The sequence below is a fragment of the Anabrus simplex genome, chromosome 7, assembly GCF_040414725.1.
Source record: "Anabrus simplex isolate iqAnaSimp1 chromosome 7, ASM4041472v1, whole genome shotgun sequence".
Classification (NCBI taxonomy): Eukaryota; Metazoa; Arthropoda; class Insecta; order Orthoptera; family Tettigoniidae; genus Anabrus; species Anabrus simplex.
In genome coordinates, this window is record NC_090271.1 from 161,893,127 (window position 1) to 161,907,301 (window position 14,175).

A 14,175-nucleotide genomic window follows, 5' to 3' on the forward strand; every position below is an offset into this window, starting at 1 on the left:
TGGGACTTCATTAATTGCTTACCTCTCCCTCAACTGTAGAAGCCAAAGTTTTAACTAGCGCTCCAGTTTTTTTGTTTTTTTGCTAGTTGCTTTACGTCACACTGACACAGATAGGTCTTATGGCGATGATGGGACAGGAAAAGGCTAGGAGTGGGAAGGAAGTGGCCATGGGAAACCACGGAAAACCATCTTCAGGGCTGCCGACAGTGGGGTTCGAACCTACTATCTCCCGAATACTGGATCTGGCTGCACTTAAGCGAATGCAGCTATAGAGCTCGGTCGCTCCTGTTTTCATTCTCATACAACCATACTCTGCTGAACCTACCTTCGAAACAGGAAACATTTTCTTCAACAAATGTCCCGCATGGTCACTGCAGGCTAAAGACAAGTTGTGTTCAACAAAAAAGTCGTAAAAAAAACATTTCCAGATTTGTTACCGAGCTTTCATCTTCCGAGGATTTAGCAAAAATGGTTAAATTCTTATTTGTATCCCGCAGCTTGACTGTGTCTGTATGCATTTTGCTGTTAGCCATGTGTTTATGACAGTTATCACGTTCGCCATGCGTAACTGAAAAATCGCGGCTATGCACACTATAAAACACGTGTGAAAGAGATTGAGGAACACAGAAAATAGGGCCGTTTTTCAAGTATTCCTCCCTAAATTTTTGAACAATTTTCGGTTTCTTATTAGCATCACTAGTCCCGGTAACGTCATCACTGGCAATTTTTCTGCACAGGAAATAGCTTCATTGTTCATTTCAAACCTTTTGCATTTTTCAACACATACTTAGCATCTCCTAGAAGAGCAATATATATAAATTTGGCAATAAAAATTGCAATAAATACTTCATCAGTCACACACACACAGTATTCACAATGAAACTGAGCTTGCCGCCACTGCCACCAAAACAAGAACAACAGAACTTAAATACTTGCAAGGAAGAATAATAATGTGATGTACAAATACAACTCCACAACATATACCACTTCATAGGTGGTTATTTTCTGGGAACTGGAAGCACACACTGCGTTTGATGTATTAAAAGTATTCTTAAACAAGGGACTGGATAGTGCACAGATATAAATGATTACTGAGAAATCTGGAAAAAAATATTCTGAGAATTCAAGTTGTAATGGCGTTCCTTGTGTATCATTTTGAACACATCATACATTACATTTAAAAATGGCATTCCTGGTGTATCCTTTTGAACACATCATACAGTTACATTTAAAAATCAACAGGAAATCGTAAACTGTGGTGTGTCATTCAATGGAAAATCCGTAATTATTACGACAGAATCATAATAGTTGGCATCTCTGGATCACGTTAGTAGAGAACATGTCGGAAAGCATGGGAAAGTGCCCAAATTTAGCAAGAATCTCATTGCAGTGTCAGAATGATTTTGTCCTCAAAATTTTATTTGCATGTTTTAGCAAAACGCTATTCAGACAAGAGTGGAAGAATTGTGAGGGCATTCAAAACCAACTTCTGGGCTATTTTGTCAACTAATTTTAAACATACTATGCTCTAAAATCAGATGTCAAGATCAAACATAATTATATATAGGGGATAAACAACGTACTTAAGTCAAGAAAGTTTGTAAAAGTTCTCAAAGCAATGGAACAGAAGAATGTTTAACAATCGGAGGAGAGGAGGGTTGCCTAGTTGTACTTCCTCTTAAAACAATAATCACCAACACCACCTCCTCAAAAAGAGGAGTTGAAGATATAAACATTTACAGGCACATCAATTACGGTGAATGCTTCAATTTTCGAAGACCGTTTGTTTTTAGACAAAATATTCTTATGAAGTAGATAACTGACAAATTTGTTATTTTACTGAGACAAAGTTGGAACACAAGGTCACATAATAACTTCCAGTAATCTATATATTAAAAGAGTTTAATAAAAACAGCTTTGGCAAATCAGTCCATCTATTGTACTGGACCGATTTGCTTCATTTTTCGTCTTATTTTCTCTGGAATTACCTGCTAGGGCGACGTAAGTTCATCCAACTTCGAGTAATCATAAAATCAAATCATTAAACGATCGCTCTAATAATTGCAGGCAAAGGCTTACCCTAACCCACAATACATGAAGTACTTAGCAGGTTGCTAAGCGACTAATACTTTCATTAATATTCTGATCTAATTATGTGATTTTAATCCTTAGTAATGTCATTGCATGCAGCCATGTTTGATTACTACCTGTCAAGCCACTTCCTCTGTTCATGGAAGAATATACTAAATTTGCTAGCATATAACTCACACTTTTTTGACAAAAATAAGTGTGAACATTTTCGGTGCGTGATATATGTGGGGATTTGTGTGCCAAAGATCATATTGCTGGAAAGAAAACAACATAAAATTTGCATTAGGCTATTGAAACAAAACAACTGGCATACTTACCCTATTCATTGTCACTGCCTTCAGTCTCCGAGCTATTATCTCGTGCATCATTCTGGTCACCATCCCATACTGCATCATCCTGACTTCTCTACAACGCATTTGTGATGCCCGTCTTCAAGAAACTCTTCACAATAACGTCTGACGATACCATAACCCATGCCTGCATAACCTAATCACAAGCGAGTTCAACTGATGGCCTCTTTATCTTGACTGCTGCGTCAGCTCATGTTCTCCTCCTGCCATCCATTCAACGTACAATTTATATATGTTGTCTTTGAAGGGCTTGTTGACGGGCTGTAGACAACATGCGAGTCCACCAGGAATTACAACAAGACCAGTTTTCACTTCCTGAAGACGTTTCTTTGTGTCTTCCACCCAGTGTCCGCAGAAACTGACCCACACTAGCATTGTTGGGCATAGAAGCAGTGCACCTGGCCGTGCTCCCCACACCGTACGGACCCAGTCCTGGACAAGAGCTGTATCCATCCATCCTTCCTCTTGAGCCCGTACACGAATGTCTTTGGGGAAACTTCGCTTTAGGCACTGTTTTTCCTGTGAAAATAACGAACGGTGGCAATTTTCTTCCGTCTGCAGTTATTGATAGCATGACAGTGCAACGCTGTTTTTCACACCCAGTTGTAGGTACAAGCACACTAGATTCTCCCTTCCTGTTGATGGTAGTGTTGCATGGCATGTCGAAGTTTATCGAGGTTTGATCTGCATTGCCAATTTGAGATAAGAGGTCATTGTTTTTCTTCCGCATTGCTATCACATGGCGATGAAAATCTATGATTTTGCCATTGAAATCGCTTGGCAATTTCTGGTAAAGAGATGTTCACCGCCGCAGACACAATCACTTCCGTGTCATGAATCTGCAGATCCAACCCCGTCTCACTTTCAAATCCGAACAGCTGATTCCTCCTTCAATCCCTAGTTCGCGCGCTTTGAAACGTAGCATCTCGTGCGAGATATTAAAGCATCTTCCTGCTCAGGAAACTTACATGTTCGGTTGGTGGTTTCTAGTGCAGCTTTCTGTTTAAGCCAGTAGTGAACATTAAACTCAGTCATAATGAATTCTCGACCGGCAATTCTGTTACTATGTTCTTCAGCACATTTTATCACTGAGTTTAAACCCAGCTGTATAACTCCCACGTTTCTCCATAACTTAAAGATCGGTCTACACAAGAAAACTTAACTGAGAAACAAAAATGAAACGTGAAGACAGAATACTGGTACTTGTCGACAATACTACAGATGGACTTGACTGCCAGGACAGAGAAACACTCCCAGTTCACGTGATCAGCTCTGCCAGACAGGTAGCGATAAGCATATTGACAAAGACGGAAGAGAGAGAGAGAGATGGCAGCGTGTGACTGACTGGCAAGGAATGCAGCCCTGGGGCGGGGATTTGCGAGTTAGGTATTTTTGTTGCAACAGCTAGCCTCAACCGTTCTGCAGGTAGAAGGAAATGCAGCTTATTCTTGCACTGTCACGTACAAAGTACCGTAACAGCAATTGGTACAGTCCCGATATTTAATGCAGGCACTTTATTTCATGTATGTACCACATGTCTTTATGACATCAGAAATTAATGTGAGTTATGTGCAGGGAATTTTTCCCCTGCAATTCCAAATGTTAAAAATGGAGTGCGAGATATACGCGGTGGCGAGTTATATGTGAGCAAATACGGTACTCTTTGATTCTATGACCTTCCTCAGCTTCTTTATATACTCAACAGATGGCAGAACTTTCCTAATAACTTACATGCTGCTAATAGAAAACATTGACGTACGTGCAGGCGGGGAAGTATCAAGCCCACTAGCCTTCTGTACGACCATTAATAAAGCGCTAGGACAAACTCCTGAAAAAGTGGGTAGTCTACTTACCCGAACCAGTATTCTGTCATGGCCAATTGTATGTTGTACTATCTCGGGCAAGATTGTTTGGAGATTTTAAGATTCAGACACGCGGTCGAAGCACAGTGAATACTGTATGGAAAGTGTTATAAAATACATAACGAATGAATCAGTTATTAAATGTTCATAAAACTATTGAAAAGGGCAGGCAAAACAATATGACTACGACAGGCATATCAAGACGAGTTATCTGACCTGTTTATACTAATGGTGCGGAGCAGTCCGGGCCCACTAGTCTTTATTTAAACTGACATATAATAATTTTATTTCTTAGACTCTGTTTATAAAATTTTATTTAGAATGACAAATAATTTGTAATTTACTTGTAAGGTAAGAAACATGTACAGCATTTAGTCAGCAATAAAAGATTGTAATAAGTATTGACTAGGTAGACTATAAGTTTTAAGTTATCACTGATAGATTGTTCACAAGAGGTGTAATACTGGTTCCGTAACCAATAAGAAAAAACAGCAAAGGATATACAAGCAAGACTGCAAGTCAGTCCACATAAATCGCTTCGTAGAGTAGGTCAGGAATCTGGTATTTTACACTCGTCAACATGTAATGCAACAAAATTATTACATTTACAATCTTACCAGACTCATTCAGTCCACAACACACAGCCTACAGATTTCATTGAAAGATTAAGATTTTGCAACTGCCTAATGAATAATGTCCAGTCCCGTGCTTGCCTCCCACCCGGAGGCCCCAGTATGATTCCCGTGATCTAGATGTAGTGTGCTTGCCTCTTACCCAGAGGCCCCAGTAATGATTCCCAGGCAGGTCAGGGATTTTTGCCTGGTCCTGAGGGTTAGTTCGAGTTCCTCTCAGCCTACGTGATTTCAAATGAGGAGCTATCTGACAGTGAAATGGTGACCCTGGTCTAGAAAATCAAGAATAACAACAGAGAGGATTCGTCGCACTGACCCTGTGTCACCTTGTAATCTGCAGGCCTGCAGGCTGAGCAGCAGTCACTTGGTAGGTCAATGCCCATCATGGTTGAGAGCTATGGGATTTTAAAAAACATTAATAGTGTACACGATGGTATCGTGGATTCAAACTTTATTTTTATGAATGATGAAGCACTGTTTCGTTTGAGTGCATGTCAATTCACAGAACAATAGGATCTGGAATAAAGAGAACTCCCACATTTAACAGCATGATGTGAAGGTGGGTGTATGGTACACTATTAGTGTCCAGCAAATTACTGGTAAAATATTTTCTCAGGACACAATTACTTCCGATAGTTATATTCACAGCATTCTCGAACCATTTTTTTTTGCTGAAATGACCGAAAAAGGTATGGTTATTTCCAGCAGGATGGTGCGACGGCCCATACGGCGAATAGCTCTATGTGACGGCTGCAGAAGTGTTCGATGATGATCAGATCATCAGCAGAGGCCCCCCCAAAGGAAAAGTTTACAGGAATAATTCCAAAACTGCAGAAGAATGAAAAATCGAAATCAAGAATACTGTGTGTTCCATCAGTGTTCATGAACTGTAAAGTGTCTTTCGAAATCTCAAATTGTGAAACTTGCATCGCAGCTCAAGGAGATACTTTCAACATCATCTATAAATACTGGTGAGTTCAGTTTCATTTACTAGTTTATTTGTTTGCTATATTATTTTATTTATTTATTTGTCCTGAGCATATATACAGCTGGAGAGTTCAGCTTCGTTTAGTTTCTACAGGCGTGATCATGCCGCATCTTTGAGACAACAATGTCCGCTCGCCATTGCGGGTATAGTGCTCGCTGTCACCACTTCTCTGCGCTTCTATGCCTCAATACTCTGCTATGAAGTCTTAAATTATACTCCTTGTATAAAATATCCCCAAATCATTGTCATGGAAGAATAATGGTTTCAAAGAATTGAGGAAGTTGCCAATAATAATTTTCATACGTCATTTAAGGAAAGCCATTCCAAGGGATTACTGGACTATAAAGAAATTCACTCGGCCACTTCAGTTTGGCAAAATCAGGAGTCAGAATATGTCTAAACAAACCTGGAATATCTGGGATTTCAGCATCAACTCAACCAATAAAAATGATTCGGAGGGAGTCTACACATTACACTTACTTTGGATAATTCAGTAGATGGCTGCATATTTCACCAAGCGATGTTGCATTAGGCCGCTCCACAGAAGGAGATGACGCAATGCTCATTCCAGTCAACAATGTGTTAAGAAGGCTGGCACTCAATATTTTGTTTATTGGATTGTTTCTTATAATCACTGTTACATTCTGCAGTTCAGAATTCCTACATTCTAATATACTTACGAACAGTTTTTAAAATGTGAAAGGTTAACAAAAAAAAAAAAACCTTCATTATAAATGGACCACAATCTATTTTTCCTTCAAATGGCAAACAACTTTTAAATCAACTGGGCATTCTTCTCTCAGAATGAGCGGAACAGTCCTCAAGAATTCCAAAGGCACAGAACTATAAAGAATAAATTTCTCAGAGTGAGAAATGTACGTACCCAACATCCATTCACAAATATTTTGGTGGCATCAGCTATGGCAGAGGGAGCAATCTCCTCCAAGTTCTCCATACTCCACTCCTCCAAGAACTCCAGAATGGGAGAAGGTTGTGAGCCCACAGAGATATAAGCCATTAGAGCAAGATTCTTCACCAAACCTACATAGCATAAAAAACGTGAAAGGTATCTTTAAATTTGGATCGCCTTCCTAAAAAAACACACAACAACTATTTTAGAAATAGCATAAAACAGAAAGAAATAAACTAAATCTGGTTTTATCACAAGGGTAAACTTACCTACAGCAGCTCCTTCAGGTGTCTCTGCAGGGCACACCATCCCCCATAGCGTGTTGTGAAGTTGGCGTGGTTTGGCTAGTTTACCATCTCGACCAATGGGAGAGTTCACACGCCGAAGATGTGATAAAGTTGAAGCAAATGTTAGTCGATTCAACACCTAAAGAGAAACAATGAAAATATAACTACATTGTTGGACACACTAGTGAATGGTTAGCTGTTGATAGTGCTATCTCATTTAGTAGAGATAAAGTAGTTATTACCTAGCATAATAGAAACATTTAGTGCGTAGGTGATCCAGTTAGTGGAATGAACAATTTATGTTGGTGTTTGTCAATCGTAATCAAGATTAGTACATGTTTTTAAATTTTACATTGAGTAGTTCTGTTGGTGTACGGTAGATTACACACTGTAGGTTAGGTTTATTTTCTTTCACATCTGGGTTGGGAGAAATAGAAAATAATATTCCACTTTTTTAAAATTTTTGTTTATGTATCTACAGTTTTGTTGGTATTATAATATGGAATTTTTTCTAGAAAAAAATTCGTATAGGTAATAGATACGATACTTCATATTGCACTGAAGATCCATTGCACCTATTATGAAGGAAACTATTTCTTTAAATAAACAATACAATACTGGCAGCAATGTAAATTTAGTTACAGAAAATGAAAAGACTTCTAGAGAATTTAAGGTATCTTACGGACAAGGTTGGCAACAGCCTTTGCATTGTTGTGACAATTGCTAAATATTCCGCTGGTGGCAAACAGTCAAGTAAATCAATTGATTCATAAATTCTATTAGAGCACAGTACATTAAAATAATTATGATAATCTGCCTACGCATTTAGTTTAAAGTACACTTGTAAGTTTCGATTACCCTATCACTCCTATTATTTCGATTACCCTATCACTCCTATTATTTTATAATCATTAGTAATTATCACTGCTATTCACATTCAAATACTGCACTGTTCACATACGACCAAGAAAACGAAAATAATAATTAATAAGCCAATTCTGATATTCCGATAGTTTTAGTTCTATGTAGTTAGAGTCTGCAACATACTTTGTACACGCAACTTCGATTTTTCAGCATTTAAGGGTAGAGTTAATTTCTGTTAGCTTGTCTTATAAGTAATTAGTTTCCACCTAATACTGCAGATGATGAACCATTCTCACAGTAAGAAGCTGAGTGTATTATTCTCTTACCAAATGACAGAGAGCTACAGGCTGGGCCTAAATATCAGCTAATATAATTAAAAACATTCACTTTTGTTTCCCGTTCTTGTTCTTTAATCCTCTTCAATAAATGCATATCCCTAAACATTTTTCTTTCTTTCCTTCCTTTCTTTCTTTCTGGAAACTTGCAATTGTTAAATCAATACCCAAAGAAACTTCCTTCAAAGTCACCACAAACTTTCTCAATGAAAAAAGTACCTTTATTAACATCCCTGGATATAGCAGGTGCTATTGATAATACCTGGTGGCCAAAAATTGTATCTCAGCTAAAGGAAAAGCAATGCCCTAGAAATGTCTATAAAATACAAGCACACTTCTATAATAATAATAATAATAATAATAATAATAATAATAATAATAATAATAATAATAATAATATATAATATATAAAATATATTATATAATATATATGATATACATATATATTATATATAATAATAATATAATATATTATTATTATTATTATTATTATTATTATTATTATTATTATTATTATTATTATTTATTGGCCACATTGGACCACTTGAGTCTTCCATGTACACTTTTTCTTTGAAGGTTGTACTGTTTGATTCTTATACTGTACTGTACTCAAAATTGGAAATGCAGTCACCACCAAATATGTCATCATGGGTTGTTCTCAGGAATCAAACTGCAACCCTGGATTTTGGAACATCTTATATGATGATACTGTATAGGCTTTTGGGCTTGTGCCATGTCAAGAAAATAAGGTGAAATTCTTTACGTTTCGCAGAGAACTGTGCTCTGCGTCATCAGAAGAAAATATTGACTGTCCACGAGAAAGGCTTCTTAAACATTCAGACATTGTAATAGAAGTGGAAATGGTACGTTCATTTGCCACCAGATGGCTCCCTGGACGTGGCACAGCACTAGCGTTCGAAGCGGAAGCAGACCGAACCATCAGAATCAGTCTAAGAGGCTCACATAACATGTGTATGTAACATATGACACTGGCAGAAGCCTGGAATGAAAGATCTGGCAATGAGGAACGTACGAATTCGGAAAACACTGAGACAAAATAACGATAGTGAAGGGACAAGTGCCCATTGACTCGGTCATGTCTCTCATTGAACACCTGTTCCCTGAGCACATTACTAAGCTATTTTACCACTGCATGACTTCCAGCTTTTTCTTGTGGGGAGGGAATTTTTACAAACAGACAGACTGAATGGCTACGGGAAGTCCACTTTCGCCCGTAGTGGCTAATTTCTTTATGGAGCATTTTAAAGAGGAGTCTATTGCTTCGGCGCCCGTCATACCTAAGGTATGGTGGAGGTATGTTGATGATGCATTTGTGGTCTGGACAGAAGGTCCTGAGAAACTTCATCTATTTCTAAACCACCTAAATCACCAACATCCTTCAATTAAATTCACTATGGAGATGGAGTCGGACGGACGCCTTCCTTTCTTGGATGTTCTAGTAAAATAGAAATGGGACGGCTCCTTAGGACATACCGTCTATCGTATACCTACCCACACAAATCACTATCTTCATGCAGATTCTCACGACACTCGCCAGGAGGGCGAGACGAATTTGTGAGCCATCAAATATCCAGGTGGAAATGGGCACGCTCAAAGTCGCGTTCAAGGCTGCTAATTACAGCGATTTGCAGATTCATAGAGCCCTGCATCCCAAAGAAATGACCAAGCAAGGCTCACAGAAGGAAGTGAAGGGAACTGCCTACTTGCCTTACATTCACAATACCACAGATCGAATTGCCAAGGTCCTCTGCAAACACAATATAAAAACCGTGTTTGGCACCGCCACTAAAATTGCTCACAGTCTGAGTCGGAGTAAAACCAAGGACAAATTGTTCGCACTTTTACATCCTGGGGTATACGAAATTCCCTGTAATTGCAGAAAGGTATACATCGGCCAAATATGCTGGTTCATTGGTACCCATATCAAGGAACATTAATGTAATATTCGTCTCAACCAGCCAGACAAATCGGCAATAGCTGAGCACGCTTTATCGTCTGGTCATGATGTCACGTTCCAAGATGCTCGAGCTCTTATCCACACCAGACATTACAGGTCCAGGATTTTATATGGGAAGCTGTGGAAATACGTAGAAATCCTAACAATTTCAACAGGGACACTGGCTATCAATTAAGTAATACCTGGTTGACAGCCATTAAAAATTTACGAAGGTAGTTCCCTTCAATGTCCCTTCACAATTGTTATTTCGTCTCGGTGTTTTCCAAATTCATACGTTCCTCATTGCCAAATGTTTCATTCCAGGCTTGTGTCAATATCATACACCTGACAGTGTCATATGTTACCAGCACTTGTTATGCGAGTCTCTTAGACTGATTCTGATGGTTCGGTCAGCTTCCGCTTCGAACGCTAGCACTGTGCCATGTCCGGGGAGCCATCTGGTGGCAAATGAACGTACTATTTCCACGTCTATTAGAACATCTAAATCTAAGAACCCTTTCTCGTGGACAGTCAAGATTTTCTTCTAATGGCGCAGAGCACAGTTCTCTGCGAAACGTAAAGAATTTCACCTTATTTTCTTGACACGACATAAGCCTAAAAGCCTATACAGTATCATGTCTATAAGTACGGAGAAAGCATCAATGGCAAACATCTTATATAATGATCTCCTGAAACTGCCTCTTCCGAATCGAAGTGATACAATTTCTTACACTTATAGCGCCCATCTTCTAATCGAAGCTGACAACCTGCCAGAAGCAAGAGAATTTCTCCCCTCATCATAGGAAAGTTTGATACACCACAATGTTTTAAGGGCGTCAGGCACTTTCCGTGCAAGTACAACGCAACTAAAAATGCAAACGGAAGAGTAATCCAAAAAATAATGCATTTGCACACGGGAACCAGCATAGTTTATCCTCATCTTTGATCGTGTGATTTTCTTTCTTTCATTGTGTGAGGTTATGTTTGTCCGAGATTTATCCAAGTGCATTATTTGAACATTGTAAATGCACCTTGTTGGATACATTTTGGAAAGAGTTTTTTCCATGGCATTTGAAAGGTTTAAACTGTGAATCAAGGTGATTGCATGCATTAATGGGTCTTAGAATACTTTGTGATCCAGCAAGTGTTTACATGTCTGGAGTAAGAGAGAAGTGCCATAGTGGGAAATTGTACAAGGATAGAGTGACTGCATTGTGTTGTCATGCAGAAGGAAGCGAGACTTTCTCCCTCGTCATAGGAAAGTTTGATTAGCCACGATGTTTTAAGGGCATCGGGTACTTTCTGTGCAAGTACAGGGCATCTAAAATGCATACAGTTCAGTAATCAAAGAGAATGAGTAAAGAACTTGCACATGAGAGCCAGCATAGATTTTTCCTCATCTTTGAATCATGCTTTTTTTCTTTCTTTCTTTCTTTCTTTCGTTGCAAGAGGTTATGTTTGTCAGCGAGTTATCCAAGTGCATTATTTGAATACTCTAAATGCACTTTCTTGGATGCATTTTGGAAATAGTTTTTTTCATGCCATTTGAAAGGTATAAACTGTGAACTGAGGTTAACTACATGCAGTAACGGGCCTTAGAATATTTTGTAACGTGGCAAGGGTTGGCACTTCTGAATTACGAATTGGTGGTTAATTTGAAATCACATAATTCGAAGTCTGATTTTTGAGTCCCAACGACTTCGAATTAACGAGGTTTTACTGTATCGTTTCTAAAGAAACAATCTGAAAGTTATTTGAGATCTATCATAGATTTTAAGAAATGCCGAGTGAAGGAATTTCACCCTGAAAAGGGGATACTTCAAAATGCTATAAAAGCTACTTGCATGTAAACATTCTTAAATGCCAACAAATTGTACATAATGAAATTCATTCCTGCAAACTAGAACATGAAAAGTGAGCACCTCTATCACTACACTTCACAGCTAGTTGCTTACCACACAATCACATCTGTATTCTCAAGTTTATTTTCAATTATACCATTAGTGATCAATTATTCCTTTGCATGATTTAAATCAGCAGGAAAATTTAACTAAAATATGATTTTAAAAAAAGAGGGTACTCCTGATTTGCAAATTATTATTAAGTTTGATTTCAAGTTAAAGTGGTAGTATTTCTACAACTTTAAAATATGTAGAGAAAACACAAGTTTGAATGGAAATTGAAAGGAAATCAGGTTAATGCTGCAACCTTCACCACAAGAAGGGTGCACTAATTTGATAAACTGCTCATTATTATGTTATGTTAAATTCTGAATTCTGAGTTGATCAATACCTGAGATACTCCAGCTCTGGCAAGATGAGCCTTTTTCTGGTCACCCCAGTTTCCTGTGGCCAATGAATATCGCAGTCCATCTGTGATGATCTTTGTCTTGATAGCCAACTCCAAGTTAAAGTCTTTGCCTCTGTCAATAAACTTCTGGGCATACATCCTAACTTCTTTCATCAGATTCTTGAACAAACTGAAAAATGAAATAATTTTGAATGTATATATAATGAAACAACTTATAATGAATGTGCAATTTATGTAAGCTTTGGGAGTCAACTCGTTCATAAAGCCATAATTAAAAGATTTAGAAATTTAAAAAATTTAACTTCAGAATAAAATAGTTTTCTACTAATTCTTAAGGTATTTTTCATTTTTGTCCTTGTCACCTCTTTTTATTTTTCCCTCTTCCCATGTAGACCAGTCATTGTGTTTATTCAAATTATGTGTTTATTTGACACTTGTTTGTCCCCTTCTATTATCATGCTTGAGTTGGAAATAAAATGACTCATTCTCAAGAGATTTCATATATTCCATTACCAGTCATTTTCTTCCAAACGCAAAATGCTATATGAATGACTAGACTTTTTTAAAATCATTCCTCCTTACAAGATTACGTGCACTTAATAGCAAATTGTGCCCCCACTAGGAGGAAAACAATTTTTTACTCATCACCATACAGTACATTACAGATTTATTAAAAAATGTAACTGTTTCATATTCCTTCAACATTACAAAATGCCTTTTGGTACATTTTACTTGACTGATGAGATCTTTATCAGCAAATGTTTTTTTTTTTTTTTTTTTTTTTTTTTTTTAAAGCAAACATGAACAACACTATTATCTCAGTACTTCACCAAACATACAATATGCTTCTAAATGCTTTATGAGTACTGGTTATTATAAATTAAAGCAGAAATATAACTTAAAAGCTTTTCAGTCACAAGTTCAGTATAAATATTACACTGTAACATACGTGTTAAAAAAACCTATTAAACAAGGAATAGGTCAGTTGTGTCTGAGTAAGAAAGGAGTGCAGATGTGCTGAGTTGAGCGTGGAGTAATGGGCAAAACATTGGCACAATACAGGATAGCGATAGGGAGCTGGTACTCTGGAATGGAATGTAGAAAAGAGAGAAGAGTGAAGATAAATGGTAAGAAAGTGAGGATGTTGGCAGCTCTACTGGTGGTGGCATTGGTGGTGGTTATGCTGTTGATAATCGGGGGAGCTGAAGTTAATCCGAGTCCTGGTCCAATGGGTTCCATTGGATAGGGGGAATATGAAGTGATAACAGAGATAAGAGAGGCATGCCCGACGGAGCAAATAAGGGAAATGTTTCGAGAGCTATCTAAGGAGTTTAAGGACTTAAAGCTGTGTATTAAGGAAGACGTGAGCAAAATATGGAAAGAGGTAGGTTGTAATAAGATGAGCTGGAAATATTGAAGCAGAAGGTAAGAAGTTTAGAGCAAGATATGAAGGAGGTGAAGCGATTAGTAGTGAGGGGTGGTCAAGAAATTGTGATTGATGATGATTGATTGATGATTGTTGTTTAAAGGGGCCTAACATCTAGGTCATCAGCCCCTAATAAGAAATTGTGAGGAAGGTTATTTTCATT

The 14,175-nt window shown here is 37.9% G+C and overlaps 1 protein-coding gene across 1 annotated transcript in view; it reads right to left on the minus strand.

Annotated features, from left to right (window-relative positions):
* Window positions 1-14,175, minus strand: part of LOC136877404 (DNA-directed RNA polymerase II subunit RPB2) — a 247,864-nt gene that overhangs the window by 145,660 nt on the left and 88,029 nt on the right. The window contains exons 9-11 of the mRNA XM_067151413.2: window positions 12,569-12,755; window positions 7,103-7,259; window positions 6,807-6,964 (exon numbers count right to left, since the gene is read on the minus strand). Coding sequence (XP_067007514.1) covers window positions 6,807-6,964; window positions 7,103-7,259; window positions 12,569-12,755 — 502 coding nt within the window. The remainder of the gene's footprint in view (window positions 1-6,806; window positions 6,965-7,102; window positions 7,260-12,568; window positions 12,756-14,175) is intronic.